The sequence below is a fragment of the Aquarana catesbeiana genome, linkage group LG09 (genome assembly GCF_042186555.1).
Source record: "Aquarana catesbeiana isolate 2022-GZ linkage group LG09, ASM4218655v1, whole genome shotgun sequence".
In the NCBI taxonomy this organism is placed as follows: domain Eukaryota; kingdom Metazoa; phylum Chordata; class Amphibia; order Anura; family Ranidae; genus Aquarana; species Aquarana catesbeiana.
The window spans coordinates 116,586,421-116,603,815 of NC_133332.1; the positions used below are offsets into that span (position 1 = coordinate 116,586,421).

Consider the following 17,395-nt stretch of genomic DNA (forward strand, 5'->3'; position numbering starts at 1 on the left):
GACAGCAGAAGAGGTAACAAAAAATAAGAGGTTTTCCCGCATAGGCAAAATCTTGTGGTATGTCCTTCCTATAGGAAGGCTTTTTATATATCTGGGTTCTGTTGAATATGCTGTAAGAAGGGCAATAGCAAACAGCCCTGTCATGTGCCGTTGGTTAATTGGCTCTTAGGAAATGCTAGTCCACCCTATCAAGTGTTTATGGGCATCAACGGATAAAAGGCAGAGCAGGATATTGCGTGCTTGTGCCAAATGTAGGATAAGGACTTGGGTGGTGGTCCTGTCTTTTGCATCCTTCATCGGGACAAACCCAACCTGGTTGGAGTGAATTAGGGATTGGATAAGAGGCATAAAGCGGGATGACAGTATCTTAATAAATATTTTTACATCTGTGTTTTACAGTGGTAGTTAGAACAGTTGGTCAGATCTTTGCCTTTTTTTAGGGATCAGAGAGATATGTGCCAGCAGCGAGTCTGGTGGGGGAGAGAGATCTTGAAAAAGAGTTAAAAGCCCCTAGGAACAGAGGAGATAAACTAGGAACAGAAGCTCATCACTGGTAATGGGGCATTAAGGGATTCCACCAGGTCTGTGGGGACCGAGGGGAGTGAATACTCCTGAAATGCTGAGGCCATTTGCAATGAAGGATGGCAGCGTCTACCTTAGGCATTTATCACAAGGGAAATTAAAGTTTTGAGAGCCAGCTCTCGAAGGGAATGGGCAAGCATCCCACTCGGTTAATGAATTTATAATATGCTCATGAGACTTTGATAGGCCGAGACTTAGTGTGATGTAGAAGAACCACAAGTGTCTCTACTTGCTTCTTAAGTAGAATTGCAGTGGTCAGTAATGGGGATCTCTTGTGAGCCAATTCAAATTTAGCAACTATATCAAATTGCTTTTGGAGTTGGTTCCCCCCTCCAAATCAGTGTCAAAACAAGGTGAGGCAAAGACTCCAAGTCAGCACAAGAAAAGATTGGGAGCCTATAACAAAAGTCAAACTGGAGAGTGCTCCAGAGACCATAGTGGCTATACCAAAACTATAAGCATATAGAAGCATTGAATACAACTGGGCCATGTTTACCCGCAAACAGATGCACAGGTGTTCTGTGCATCTCCATACAGGCAGTCCCATTTATGTAAATTTGTATGTAAAGGCAGCACAGGCATAGCTGCTGTTCCCAATCTGACATCTGAGTGGATGTGGGTACATGACCCCGAATGCAGACAGTACAAGCTCAGGGACATGCATGCGGACCTACGTGGATGTTAAATTGTGAGCAACAGCTCTATTCGTGCAGTTGATACATCCCAAATGACATCAATGGGACTGCCTGCACAGAGATGCACGGAACACCTGTGCATCCCTGTAAAGGTACGCTGTGTATGCCCTGTGTAAACAAGGCCTTAGACCCCTTTCACACAAGCAGACCGATCGGGTCTGCCTGTCTGTTTTTTCAGGCGAGCCCAATTGGACCACACATTGTTCTCTATGGAGAGGCCAAGGTAAATGGATATGTGTGTTTACTCCAACCTGCATCCAATCTGATCCAGTCTGCTAAAAACAGATGGATGGTGATCCCATTCCCCATCCATCTAGCAGATTGGATCGAATGGTATCCAATGGAAATGGACAGGCGGTCAGTTTACATCCAAGCGCACCACTGAGAACAGTGGGCTGTGTCCCTGTCTGCTCTGCATCAGCAGAACAGACGCAGACCTGACATTCGCCTGCTCAGCAGACAGATCCCTCGCTGAGCAGGCGGATCTGCTTGACAGAGGCCACTCCGTGTGAAAGGGGTCTTACCAGGAGCGGCCACAGTCCATAATTGGCGCCAGACTCATACATTTGTATGATTTTTTTTTTTCAAGCCACATGATTAAAGCCTGAGGATCCAATTGGCTTGAAAAAGGTTGGGCTCCGGGAGCAGAGCATTGCACCCCGAACCCACCCACTTGTGACAATAGCAAATATTCGCTATTGTCTTCCGGCTTCTCCTCCTGGCCACATAGATTTCACTTGCAGAGGCATCTGTTTTCATGTGTGTTGCAGCGAGATTTTACAGCCTGCCCACATACTATATGTGCGGGCCAGCCTGAGAGCAATTTGAAAAAAAGTCCTGAGTGATTTTAGTCCGGTTCAGGTGCAATTTCTAATCTCAGAAACTACAATTCACATTGGAATCACCTGAACCACTGAACGATATGACACCAGACCGGGCTTTGAAATCGCACTGCAAACTGGCCCGCACTAATGTGAACTGAGTCTTAAGATATCGGAGCAACTTGTGCAAATGCTTAGTGTCAGCGCAACACTACTAATAAGTAAACTGGTATTACACTCCAGAAGAAAGTCCGCTTAGTTTAATTTTATATGTGATGTTCTTACATTCTCGTAATTTTCACCTTCTGCTGCTGTGTAGAGGCTCCAGCTATTGGTCTTCTTAGAACACAAGATTAATGCAAGCAAGGCAATTTCTAGCAGTAAGATGGTATTGTGCACTACTACTGTGCCTGGCTGTTAAATCGCATTCAAGGGCAGGTAGGCAGGCCAGTCATCTTCCCTGTCAGCATTTCAAAGTTTAATGCTCAGTTCTGGTTAAAACGTACCATTAAGGATAAATACCACAACATCAAATGAAAAAAATAAAAATGAAAAAACACACAGAAAGAAAATGTACTCTTATTTATTTAATTCGGTCTGTTGGAGCATAATGTTTGGGTATTTAATGCCAGGAAATTTGACAGTAAAACAGATTGTACAACATGCACATTATTATACATAAGAGACAAAAACTGAACAATTAAATTTCCAGATGTGTGAACTACACAACCATTCGTCCCAAATACATTTTTGCATAGGCTGCAACCATATACAAATGTTTAAATTACCCAATTTAATTGTCCAACTGAACCAATTGTAAAGATTGCAAATGTACCTAAAATACCTAAAAAAAAATTCATCACCAATCAGGGAAACCAAGTACTAAAAAAATCAATTACACATAAAATTTTTGTAATAAATGGTAGGTGGGAGGTCTATGTTGTCTTTGTGTAGCAAATATATAAAAATATAAATCCCCCCCCCCTCACCTTTCAATGTGGTAATGCTAATGTGAAAAATTGCGATTCCTAAAGAAGTGGAAGGGATTATTAATCGTTTCATAATAAAAACTCTATACGGAGACTAAGAGTAATTTTAAGGTGATCAGGAGAGGGGAATGTGTTCTTCACCATGTTTCAGGGTGGTGGGCTACCTCTTTTCTAGTGGGAAAGTTCTAGTGTAGAACCTGCCTAATTAATTCCTACCTAAGGCTGCAAAGAGACAACGGTTTCTACACTTTGCACTTGTTTGGCATATTCACAACTGGTTAGAATTTCCATGTTCACAAGTAGCTAGTGATAAAACTAGCATTTCTTAAACAATGTCATATAGAAGCATCATCCTTATAGTGGGTATGTTAATAATAATAATTAAAAAAAAAGTCTAAACTTTTTGTATCAACATGCGGCCATAGAAATAATGTTTGAACTGAGCAATGAACACATTTTCATCAAGTTTTCTTTTGGTAAATTACTTTGCAGTTAATCACACTTTGCAAATTACTTTATTCTGTAACCAGTTTGTCATGATATGGTTAAAAAAAAAAAAGGGAAAAGGGATACTAAAGCTTCCAAATTTTGTAGTACAATCCCAGTACAGTTACAAACTTAAATACTTTAGCAAGTACTACTGTTAAACCAACATTCCTCTTCTCCATACATGTAAAGTATCCAATAAACCTAAATAATTACAAAAACCCTGCAAAGGCTGACAGTCTTCCTTTACTAAATTTCTTTATAGTTACTAAGTAACTTGTCAGGTTTTGGTTTGTGCAAATATATTCTGAAAAAGCAGATTTAGCTGTGCATAGAAGCACAAAATACAACTTTTTTAGTGCATGTATAAACATTTTTTAATTTAAAAAAAGAAACTTGGGGTACAGGATTTTTGTGTCAAAACAATTCACATTTGTGGCTGTAGTGTTTTGATACAGATAGATGGTTAAAACAAAACTCTAAAATAATGTGGCCAAAAGATTCCATGTACAATTTTTGGTAACAAGTTGCTAAAACAATAAAATGCAAATATGGATTTATTATGGATTAATCGCTAACCACAAATAGGTATGCCCCACAAAACTATGTACAGGTTTTTTATTTATATAATGGCTTGTCTTTATATTTAAAAAAAAAAATCCCATCATGACAGCCAAAGACGAAAAAGCAAGTCTTCTACATTGAAAAGGCACATTTATTAATAAAAAAATAATTACATTAATAAAAAGAGCAGTTCTTATAAAATACCATTAACATACTGGCTGTTAAAATAGCCTGTAGTGTCCACCATCTCTGAGACAGCTAAGAAGTTAAAGCAATGAATAATGAATATATTGGTACTTTGAACTACTTTGAGTATGAACGTACATACCCAAATTCTTACTTGGCTGAAATATATACATATGGCATTTCATACAGTATTTAAAATGTATTTTGATGCTAAAAGTCATTTTAAAGAAAACTTTACAGAAAAATAACAGAAAGACTGTACTTAGTGAAATGTGTATATTTGGATTCCAACACTTGTTTACATACCCCAAAGATCTCACATCTAAATCACCCGAGCTCCACCCAAATCTGCCAAGCAGTCACTTCAGTATATGAGAAAAACCCAAACTATCCTCTAAGTCCTGTCCAGCTCAAACTGGGACCTTCCTTTGAAAATGGGGTGGTTTGGGAGGTGTGAGTATGCCAAGAAAGCAACAAGTACTGTGCTGCCTTAATAAAAAGTCTGTTGCCAATTATATGTATATTCAAGGATTACATTTACAGAAATATATATATTCACACCTAGTTTATCATAGATTAATATACAACTACTTGCTCTTTCCTTCATTGTTTAAATAATTATTACCTATGCAGACAGATATTCCAAGGTTGGTCGACCTCCCCTTCTTACTTTCAGGGTTCCTAACAATCAGATTTCATAAGCTGTTCTTGACATGTTAACCAAGAGCAATAAAAGGAAACAAATCGCTACTTTCAATACCTGTGTTTTTCCCCCTCATATAACTATCTACTAAAAATTGAAAAACCTAAATGGTAGTACCATAGTGTAAAAATATTTAACATCTGTTGATATGAGTAAAAATTTGCATTTTCCTATAAACCGTAATACAAAATCTTTTATGGAATTCAGAATGGTGTACCATAAATTACAGCTTTAAAACTATAGCAAATCTTTGCCTGAACGCTTAAAGCAATGGAATACAGTTGTGAGAAAATATGAAAAACAAATGAAATGCAATTGAATTATGAATATATAACTTTACACTAATTATGAACTACAGCCCCAAGTTTGCCAACTGCTAACCTTAGGCTGTGCATTTCTTTCTTTAATAGAGCCAAGAAAAATAAAAAAACACCCTTCTCAAGGCGCATTGTATATACAAACTCAAACGATTTCTGGGAGGAGAACGTTTTACTTATTTTTTTGCACTTTTTTTTATTTATTTATTTTTTTAGAATAATACATATAATCCAGCTTTTTTGCCAACACTTGAACATCAGTTCTAATACCTCATTGGCCAATGGCCAATTCTAGTCCCACTCATCTTAAGTTTGCTCACACAGATTTCCAGAGGTGGACTAGAAACGAGCAAGTAAACACAAACTCTATCAAAGGCACCTAAACAAATGTTTTAATTACTTAAGCAATTCGATTTTTGTCATTTGTACAAAAGGTCATCTCTAAAACATTTGTTTATTTGGATGAGAAAATAAAATTGTTTTGGGTGCTTAAACAGCAATGAAAATTGTTTTGGGTGCTTAACAGACTAAGTTATAAAAAATATAATGAACAGTTGGAAAGGGTTCAGTGCTCTGCATTTAAAGCAATCAAGCAAAGCCTGTAGGGATAACTGTTGTAACTACAGCATGAATACCAGACTTACTCCTACATAAAATAGCCCTCAAAATGAACTAAAGGAAATTCCTCAGAATTGAGGTAGTTACTAAGTATCGGCACATTTTCAGTTATTTACAACATCTTTTTTCCCTGGATTCTTTGTTTTATTTTCATATTTTTTTTAATTGAAAAAAACTCTATTAAGATCTTTACTATGAACATGTCATAATAAATAACAGGCTATGACCTAATCAATGATTCCATAACAAGTGTGCTAGCATAAATTGTCAACATCCTAAAAACACACCTGTTGGGGACTTAACGCTTGGCAAAGTGTGTTAAAAATTGTTTATGCAAGGAAATCTTTGCTCTTCAAACAAATACACAAAATCAGGTTCAACTAATTTTGTACAAAAAATGTCCCCCCCCCCCCACTGTGGGTCACATCTATACATTGAAAAATGCATGATCTTTTGAAGATTTTTTTTTTTTCAGATAGTGTACAGAAAATGTTTCCATGAAATAAAGTTATTATTGTCAATGTGTTTAAAATATTGCTGAATGAACCACTGCATTTTTTTTTTTTTGTAAAAAAAAAAAGGTTCTAATAATTTGTTTAAACAGTCAAAGATGATGATATGTTCTAGCAAAATTAAACACATAGATTTATTTTTTGTATCCTTCAAAACCTTTTTTTTTTTTTTTTTTTAAGATGCTGCTTGTGTTGATGTTCTATTCACTTGGACCAACTTTCTAGGAATAAAACACTGAGCTAGTTTTCATGAGCCAGTCGGAGTCCAAATATGCTATGAATAAAATAGCACAAACTTTGAGCCAAAGGTTTTAGAAATAAGAAGGCTGGATTTGAGTTTGACTCAAGAACACCTGTATTAATAACTGCATGCTTTAGCAAACACAAAACATCAATCAACAGACACTTCTTAAAATTCTTAATGTCCCCACAACCAGTACATGCATGAAGCAGTACAAACTAGTGACTACAGTGAACCTAGAAAACTGATAGAAAGCTCCACTGAGACCCAATTTGTGCTAATGGCAACCAAGCAGGAGAAATGCATTTCCTGCACAACTAATTAAACTGGCTGAATCTAACAGTACAAAGGAAAAACAATACACATTTACAAAGTGAAGATAATTTTCTCCTGAGCATTAATTTTGACACTTGGTCAACATCCCAAATACATCACTGCCAGTAATATTAGACTGCACAGATATTCCTAATCTGTGAAAACATTAAAACAAACACTTCACTTAAAAATCATAATTTTGTTGGCTGCTTGGTCATTTTCCCCAAAAGATATGATAAATAAAATTTGATTCTGTACAGATAAAATTAAAGGGAAAAATGGGTGTGGGGGAGTCAGGGAATAAAATAAAAAACGTTTTGTGTGTGACTCTGGGACTATCGACATGGAAATGTGATAAAGCACGGTTACCTACAAATCTGTATATACATGTCTACTTGCCACAATAAACCTAGAGTATCAGGAAAGATTGACAAGTCCATTTTCCAGGTAAATAAGTGAGGGATAACAGTTCCAGCACTTGACTCTGTGGCAACGTGGTAAAAAATAAAAACAATACACCTTTGTCCAGCTTACAAAGACATAAAAATTGTTCGATGGTTCTAATAAAAGGTGCACTCTCCATACTGAGAAGTCTTTTTGTTTTTCATTAAGATTTTGAAATTCCTCTATTATCTCCATTGTCTCCCCAAAAACAGGATATTTGGAAGGATGATGAAGAGTGAAGCAGTGTTGGTCCAGGCTGCATTAGGCAGGTTGTTGGTTTCATTTTCTTGTAAATTGATCCTGCCCTTTGGCTGCACATTGCCAGTCTTTGATCCCTGTGTTGGATGTACAGCAAATACACACGGTGAGGTTTCGCAGTCCCCACTTCCGCTACCATCACCACTGTTCTCATCACCTGCAACATAAACAACCAATAAGTCAACAAGGCTAAAAATAGTTTTAGCAGTGCTTTTCGGCCACTAGCGGGGCACTTTTAACCCACGCTATCGGCTGAAGAAAGGGTTAAAGGTGCCTGATAAGTGACGCTTCGGCAGCCGCGCCCATTAATTTCAATGGGCAGGGGCGGTGGAGGAGCGGTGTATACAGCTCCTAAACCACTCCAAAGATGCTGTTTGCAGGACTTTTTCTAACGTCCTGCAAGCGCACTGCTACAGTATGAAAGCACTTGGGCTTTCACACTGGGGCTGCAGGGGAGGTGTTTTTCAGGCGCTATTTTTAGCCATTTAGCACCTGAAAAACGCCTCAGTGTGAAAGTGGTCTAATAGCTGCAACTCATCAAACAATGTCTTTGGTTCCAAAACGTATGCTGCAGCATTAACCATACCCTTCACTGGAAACACCTGAACACAATCATTTGGAGGAATGTCTATATCATTAAGTCATTTAGTAGGTGTAAAAGCTCACTTGTCCTTACACTTTAGGCAATAGTGTAAGTTGTTGGAATATCCATTTTACTACACAAAGCTAATTTTCAGTCTATTTATACCTCAGAAGGACAGTTCTAATTTAATATTTGGTAGTTTTGTGCATCACCTAGTGTTAATAACTTGGAGTTTCCCTAAAGGAAAAGTATAGCCAAAGTTTTTTCGGCTATACTTCTCTGGGAGATCACAGGAGTTCAGCAAGTTTTGCACTTCTGTTACCCGTTTTCAGCTGACGGCTGGCCAAAGCCCACTGTCGGTTGATGTCCCTCGGCCGGTCCAGGCTCTGGATTGATCCTGGCTTTACAGTCGGGATCCACCAAGAAGCCTGTAGCGGCAGCTGGCTCATCCACCCAGCGATCAAACAGTCTTTGAATGCTCAGTTCTCAGTCTCAGAAGCTGGGGGGGGGGGGTTGGTTCTGCATCCACCTAGGAGGGTATAAATGTTTTTTTTTTTTTTTTAAACCTATACTTCTCTTTAAACATGGTTCAAAGTAATAAAACACATTTTTTTGTTATTGTAAAATATTTTAAAAAAAATGAGATTGCGAAGCACCCAATTTAACATATTGCACACCAATTTAACAAACCACTTACTTATATCAATGAAATTCACGTCATTGCCATTGTATGCACTCTTCATTTTGTTTGTCATCACACGCAAATCCATTATCTGCCGGCGAATGACCATGTCTGGTTTTGTGACATCCACTTGCACGTCTGGATTGTTTATCTGGTTTGCCAGACCATTGCTCATGACAGCATACAAATACCTGACAAAGAAAAATATATTAGGAAAAAAATAAACAAACATACATTTGTTGGGAGGACATTTGGAAGGGGGGACAATAGCTCATACACCAACAAATCAGTTTGACCTGATTATTATATAGCAAAATCTTTAGCATGACTGGCTATGCATATTTACTAGCAGTTCTTAAAGCCTAAGTCTGCCTTTAGCGAGATGTGTCCCTTGTTCTGCAGTGTCCTTCTTTATAAGAAATCTTCCTCTGATTCCTCGTCCCACTGTGCCATATTCAAGTCTGTACTACAACTTCTTCAAATCGAAAGCAATCTCTAAAGGAAGTACTCCAGCACAAATATATACATGTGTAGAAGTGCCTGTAAATATAGGTAATATTGCTGCTGACACAAAAAAGTGTTCAAACCTACACCCGTGCATGAAATTTTTTTATCCAAACAGTGCCACACAATATACCAAGTATATGTGAATAAATATGTGTATACAACCGATCTCACAAATATCCACTATTGCATAAGTACCATCACCATGTGGAAATATACACCAATTATATGATCAATTTACCAGATATTCACTATTGCATAAATACCATCAAGTTATACAGATGTATGAACATAAAGTCATAAAAAATGCAACAAAACAAAATAATTGTGTTGTGTCCATCTCCACTATATTTATGTGATCCTGCATTTGACCAGGTTATCCTTATTTCCGTCCTTATTTATATGAAACTATAAATCCTCCTCTAGTGAAAAAAAAAGTCACCTTATGGTGCGTTGATAAACTGCGATTGCCCACCACCTGTGCAATACCTCTCTCATCTTCTCAATTTGACCCAAAATCAATAAGGTCTAATAGCGCTTTGCCCTTTAAGATAGGGTTTGTGTGTTCCTCTGGATGCCTCATTTAGCACCTCTGAAAATTCTGGAAAGTCAATCCATTGCCATCCTGGGCCATCCCAACGAATACTCACATGTTGTACACAGAAGAGAATAGTACATTTCCTTTAGTTAAAAATTAGAACCTTGAGTGGACTCAGTATGGCTTTCCTGTTTGAATCTGTCCTATCTTAAAGGGCAAAGCGCTATTGACCTAACTGATATTGGGTCAAATTGAGATGATGACAGCAAGACGCACTGGTGGTGGGCAAGCACAGTGAACACAAGCACATTATATCAACACCATAGGGTAATTTTTCACAATTAAAAAGAGGATTTATAATTTCCTATAAATAAGAATAGAAATAAGAACTTGGTGAAATGCAGGATCACATAAATATAGTGGATGGACACAGCACAATTATATTGTTTTGTTGTATTTTTTATCACTTTATGTTCATGCAGCTGTATAACTTGATGGTATTTATGCAATAGTGAATATATGGTAAATTGGTATATAATTGTTTGGTGTATATTTCCAGTGATGGTACTTATGCAATAGTGGATAGAGATAGAGATATATCTATAGATATAGATATATATCTATAGATATATATCTATATCTATAGATATATAGATATATATATAGATATATCTATAGATATATCTAGATATAGATATATCTATATATAGATATATCTATATATCTATTCACATAATTTATATATATATATATATATATATATATTCACATATACCTAGTATATTTGCGCTGCACTGTGTGGATAACAATCTCTAAAGGAAGGATGGGTGGATGGCGGATAGGTCCATGCCTGCCATTCATTGAAGCTAGGGATGCACCGAAATTTCGGCTGTCGAAACAGATTGGCCGAAAATGGGCTTTTCGCCAATTTGCTGAAAGAAAAAAAATGTCCGATAATGGAGCCAAAAATGGGGCGTGGGGGTGTCCTATAGCGCAGAAGAGAGAGAGGAGAGCCACTGCCTGGTTGATTAGAGCGCCGGGAACATAACAGCTTTCATTTCAATAGCTGTGTGTTCCCTGCCGCGTGCCATCACATAAGCCCCTCCCCCTTGTCCGGGGGAACTTTGATTGGATTGGACGGGTGATCTGTCTATCAAAGTGCCCAGACAAAGAGGGCACAATGTGGCAGTGGAGGGAAGAAGGGTGCCAACAAGCGGAGCTTCCCTTTTGGGTGGATTTCCGCTTTAGTCTTTACAAGATTGCAGTGCAGAAGGAAACTGTAGTGTGGCAATTAGGAACAGAACTGGTTAAATATGTGAAAAGTGTGGTGTGCATTTGTATTCAGTCCCCTTTACTCTGATAACCCTAACTAAAATCTAGTGGAACTAATTGCCTTCAGAAGTCACCTATTTAGTAGAGACCACCTGTGTGTAATTTAATCTCAGCATAAATACATCTGTTCTGTGAAGCCCTCAGAGGTTCGTTAGAGAACCTTAGTGTACAAACAGCGTCATGAAGGCCAAGGAACACACCAGACAGTTCAGGGATAAAGTTGTAGAGAAGTTTAAAGCAGGGTTAGGTTATAAAGAAATATCCCAAGCTTTGAACATCTCACAGAGCACTGAGAGTATGGCCCAACTGCAAACCTACCAAGACATGGCTGTCCACTTAAACCGACAGGTTGGGCAAGGAGATAATTAATCAGAGAAACAGCCAAGAGGCCCATGGCAACTCTGGAGGAGTTGCACAGATCCACAGCTCAGGTGGGAGTATCTGTCCACAGGACAACTATTAGTTGTGAACTTCACAAATGGCAAGAAGAGTGCCAAGAAGAAAGCCATTGTTGAAAGAAAGCCATAAGAAGTCTCGTTTGCAAGAAGCCATGTGGAGGACACAGAAAACATTTGGAAGAAGGTACTCTGGTCAGATGATACCAAAATTGAACTTTTTGGCCTAAAAGAAAAACGCTATGTGTGGCGGAAAACTAACACTGCACATTACTCTGAAGACACCATCCCCACCGTGAAACATGGTGGTATCATGCTGTGGGGGAGCTTTTCTTCAGCAGGGACAGGGTAGCTGGTCAGAGTTGAAGGGAAGATGGATGGAGCTAAATACAGGGCAATATAGAAGAAAATCTGTTAGAGTCTGCAAAAGACTTGAGACTGGGGCAGAGATTCCCCTTTAAGCAGGACAACGACCCTAAACATACAGCCAGAGCTACAATGGAATAGTTTTGATCCAAACATATTAATTTGTTAGAATTGCCCAGTCCAGACCTAAATCCAATTGAAAATCTGTAGCAAGACTTGAAAATTGCTGTACACAGATGCTCTCCATTCAATCTGACAGAGCTTGAGCTATTTTGCAAAGAATGGGCAACAATGTCACTTTCTAGATGTGCAAATCTGGTAGAGACATACCTAAAAAGACTTGTAGCTGTAATTGCACCGAAAGGTGGCTCTACAAAGTATTGACTTACGTTTTTGGTTGTAAAATGACAAAATGTGGAAAATTTCAAGGCATTGTAGTAGTTAGTCTCATTCAACTGAACTTGTTCTGTGTAATGTTGATTATCAAAGCAGCGTCTTCACTTCTATTAAGCATCAGGAACATAATCCAGCATTTACTGGTTAGGGGAATGTGAGTCAAGCCTTTCATATTGCAAGGCTCTGTTCACATTCTTTTTCCTTCAACTAAACTAAGGAATAGATTGTACCACAGTACTGCAGGTGCATAAGGTGTTCCAAAATGAACATTATCTTTACCTTCTGAAAAATAGGATTTTTAAAACAGCTTGCCTGTAAAATCCTTTTCTTGGAGTACATCATAGGACACAGAGCCTCAAGTAATTACTTGGTGGCTTATGGGCCTACCTTCAGGTGTTGACACTGGTATAACCAATACAAGAAGTTGACTCCCCTATATAACCCCTCCTTCCAGGAGTCCTCAGTTTTTGTAGCCAAGCAATATAAGCAATAAACTCTCACCCCATAAAACAGAGGGGCGGGAGCTCTGTGTCCTATGATGTACTAACAAGACCTTTTCTGGGCTGTATCTATGATCAGACCCAAATACTGCAGCCCTTTTTTAGCGATTTTAATGGAGACTTTACTAGGTTGAGAATGCAACCCGGACCTTTCCAGGTAACTGGTTGTAATGCGTACACCTTACTCCGAACAGCGATTGGTCTATTAGCAATAGATCGTCTAGGTATGCCAAGACTGTTTAAGCCCTGTGCCCTTGACCTGGCTACAGGTGGGGCTAGCACCCTTGTGTAGCTAGCCCGAAGAGCAAGGCTATAAATTGAAATGCTGCTGTTCTACTTTGAACCGCAAAAACCTTTGGTGAGCGGGAAATATATGGACATGCAGATATGCATCCCTGATGCCGATAGGCGCCAGAAGTTTTCCTCCTTGCAGGATAGAAACTACTGACTTGATCGACTCCATAGAAAGGAGCGGATCTTCAGGAACTGATTTAGATTCTTTTAGATCTAGAATGGATCTGTTGAATTTCTGCGTGGCTCTGTACATGTACAGGAAATGCATGAAAAAGGCAGTGAAGGTTCCAAGGAACCTAAGAAAAAACAGATCAGCTGACTCTACTGGAGGTAGCTTGAAAGAGGCACAAATCATCTCTGTAAGAGGTTTGTACCAGCAATTTCTCAGATTGCGAGGCTGAAAAAAAGTTCAACTCTAGTTGTCTCCTCTGCAGAGGAGTACTCGGTTTGCCTTTCTTCCCGATTACCTGAGGGTAATCCTTCATCCTCTACCCACTGTTCCCTTGATAAGGGATCTCAGGTGGGGGAGGGGGGTCTAACACGCTTCTCATCCTAGGATAGCGGATGCGATTAAAGTCGCTAATTTTCCTTCTAGGCCCTGCAGGGCGGAGGAAAAACACATCTTTAATCATGTATACAGGGGCTGAATATTTTCTCCTCTTAGGCTCAGTTTCCACTATTGCAACCCCAAAGTTGTGTGATTTTACTGTGATCCTTTGCCGTCGAGAATACGTCGGGGTGCGATTTTGATGCGACAGGAAACAATGCCTGTGTATTCTAGAGGTTTATGGACCTCAAGTCTCATCAAAGTGGTACCAAAGTAGTGCAGGGACTACCTTGAAGTCGCACAGATCTGAACAGTATTTCTTGGAAATCATGCCCTAGAGTCTGAGGTGGAGGCCGTCAGCACTGCCTAGAGGCAGCTGCCCCTGCGCAGGGGAAGGAGTCTGTTTAAGTGACTTGTCCAAGGTCACAAGGAGTCAACGTGAGGATGAGGTCCTACGTCTTTCAGGAAGCCTCCCATGGCTACGCTGGCCGTCAGAGTAGTTAACCTGTGAGGAGTGGCTCCTTCACTAGTGAACGCCGACGTGGATCTGAACCCATGTCTGTCAGGAAGTCTACCATGACTGCACTGGCCATCAGAGTACTTAACCTGTGAGCTGTTGTGGCTTCACTTTAAATAAAAGGACATTTATACCTTCTACTGGACAAAAGAGCTTTACTGATAGAAATCATTTGGATGTATTTCACCAAACCTTCCCCAATGAAAAGGGAAACTAGTCAGACACCCTTTTTTGCAAGATGCTTCGGCTGACCAACCCTTTTAACCACAGGGTCCTAAGCATGTGTTTTAGCACAAGCGCAAGGCGAGACGCCTGGTGGATAGGATCTTTTATGGCATCTATGGCGAAACATAGCGCCATTGGTAGGAGGATTTTAACAAAAAAATTCCAACTCCTTATCTGTTGGATGCTTAAGCAATTATGCATCTTTATTGATGCTGGAAATCACAGCGTCTACTGCTAGTATTTCCAACCCTTGTGAATTTTTCCTCCAAGATAGAGAACTGAGAAATGTAAACAAAGTCAACCAGCGCAAAACCCCAAACCCTAACGAAAAGCAGCTGTGGTACTGAGGGTAAATTTATCAAATCCCATACAATGACATATAAAAAAGGCAGTACAGCGCATACAAATGAAAATAGATAAGCAAAGCTAAAAAGTCCAATAAAAGAAAGAATGCAGGCACAATCCAATGAATCCTCCGGTGACAGAGTGACATGAGAAAATAGAGTGACTGTGGTGACAAAACATGGACCTCCACCTTCGGTAGTAATGGCCGCTCACCTCAATGGATGGACCCCTGAGTGAATCAGTCAGGTCAAAACGGCTGTTCCCTCACAGGGATAATAACACAGGAGATGAATGCACAATCAGATATCAGCAACAGCGGCTTCAAATAGCAGACACCCAGGCAGTATTCACATGTAAGAGATTAAAAAGGATCTAGTGCTCTCTGAATGATACTCAAGCAGGTTTATTTAAAATAAGCGAAAATACACTCACAATGTAATGCACTGTGCCCCAGTGCGAAGGATAACAGCGTGGATGCAATAGATAATGGATGTCCCATTCAGGATGGACGAGCGGAGCGCGGATGACGTCACGGTCAAGACACGTACACAATGCCGTACGCGTTGCGTCCCTAAAAGTGGGCGGGACTTCCTCAGCGGCGACGGCCGAGCGTAACGACACCCATATAAATACAAGTCCGCTCCTCCCTGGCAACCAATAGGCTTAAGTGTTTACCTATCACCATGGTGACCAGGGTCAAAGTACTCCAAGAAACCAGGAAGTAGCTATGTCCATAGAGAACCATGGACATTTATAATAATAGGTCATTGCTAGGACACCTATCTTTACTATACTAAGAACAACATATCCCCAAACAACTTGAGGCATATGAAATAGCACCATAAAAAATATAAATAAAAATGAAATAATTGAAAGGTAATTAATATACAAATATACATAAAACTAATATATATCTAAAAAAGACGTGTACCCCGCACATCCGCTCATCATCCTGGGTCACCCAATAACATATACAAATATGAAAAGCACATATTAAGATCAAAAATTAATACACCAAAAGATCAAAAATTAATACCAAAACGGTTTTTAACGGTCAGAGATGAAGCAGTTAACATCAAACTCGACGTTCAAGCCCCCCGGAATCAGAACCTTAGTCTCGTGAATCCAATGGGATTCTCTACGACTAAGTTGACGCAGAAAGTTACCCCCCCTCCAATGTTTATTAACTCTCTCAATACCCCAGAAACTCAAACCCCTGGGATTTTGATTGTGTACCAGTTTAAAGTGTTTTGAAACATTATGAGTTTTTATGCCTTTCTTGATGTTGTTAACATGTTCCCCTAAACGAACATGTAAGGGGCGAGATGTCCTACCAATGTATTGTAGGCCACACTCACACTGTAACATATAGACAACCCCAATTGTGGTACACGTAATGAGTTGATCTATTTTGTATTCTTTACCTGTGGAGGTGGCCCTAAAACTTTTGCGTTTTTTATTATTGCACTTAGAGTGCCTACATGCTGTGCATCGCCCACAGGCATAGAATCCTGAAAGGAAGGAAAAAAGTCTACTTTCTGATTGTATGGGGGGATCCACCACCCCTGGGGCTAGGCGATCTCGTAGAGAAGGGGCTTTTCTATAAATGAACAAGGGGCGGGGAGGCAGCAGGGGACCCAGCACACGATCCTGTTTGAGAATTGACCAATTCTTCGAAACAAGTTTTTCAAATTGTTTGTGCTGAATGTTATAATTTAGTACCATTTTAAAGGCATAAAAACTCATAATGTTTCAAAACACTTTAAACTGGTACACAATCAAAATCCCAGGGGTTTGAGTTTCTGGAGTATTGAGAGAGTTAATAAACATTGGAGGGGGGGTAACTTTCTGCGTCAACTTAGTCGTAGAGAATCCCATTGGATTCACGAGACTAAGGTTCTGATTCAGGGGGGCTTGAATGTCGAGTTTGATGTTAATTGCTTCATCTCTGACCGTTAAAAACCGTTTTGGTATTAATTTTTGATCTTTTGGTGTATTAATTTTTGATCTTAATATGTGCTTTTCATATTTGTATATGTTATTGGGTGACCCAGGATGATGAGCGGATGTGCGGGGTACACGTCTTTTTTAGATATATATTAGTTTTATGTATATTTGTATATTAATTACCTTTCAATTATTTCATTTTTATTTATATTTTTTATGGTGCTATTTCATATGCCTCAAGATGTTTGGGGATATGTTGTTCTTAGTATAGTAAAGATAGGTGTCCTAGCAATGACCTATTATTATAAATGTCCATGGTTCTCTATGGACATAGCTACTTCCTGGTTTCTTGGAGTACTTTGACCCTGGTCACCATGGTGATAGGTAAACACTTAAGCCTATTGGTTGCCAGGGAGGAGCGGACTTGTATTTATATGGGTGTCGTTACGCTCGGCCGTCGCCGCTGAGGAAGTCCCACCCACTTTTAGGGATG

The 17,395-nt window shown here is 39.3% G+C and overlaps 1 protein-coding gene across 1 annotated transcript in view; it reads right to left on the reverse strand.

The window, feature by feature from the left end:
- Positions 1 to 2,665: 2,665 nt before the first annotated feature.
- Positions 2,666 to 17,395, reverse strand: part of GPC4 (glypican 4) — a 179,841-nt gene continuing 165,111 nt past the window's right edge. The window contains exons 8-9 of the mRNA XM_073599174.1: positions 9,012 to 9,187; positions 2,666 to 7,888 (exon numbers count right to left, since the gene is read on the reverse strand). Of these exons, the coding sequence (XP_073455275.1) occupies positions 7,659 to 7,888; positions 9,012 to 9,187 (406 nt within the window). The 3' untranslated portion in view covers positions 2,666 to 7,658. The remainder of the gene's footprint in view (positions 7,889 to 9,011; positions 9,188 to 17,395) is intronic.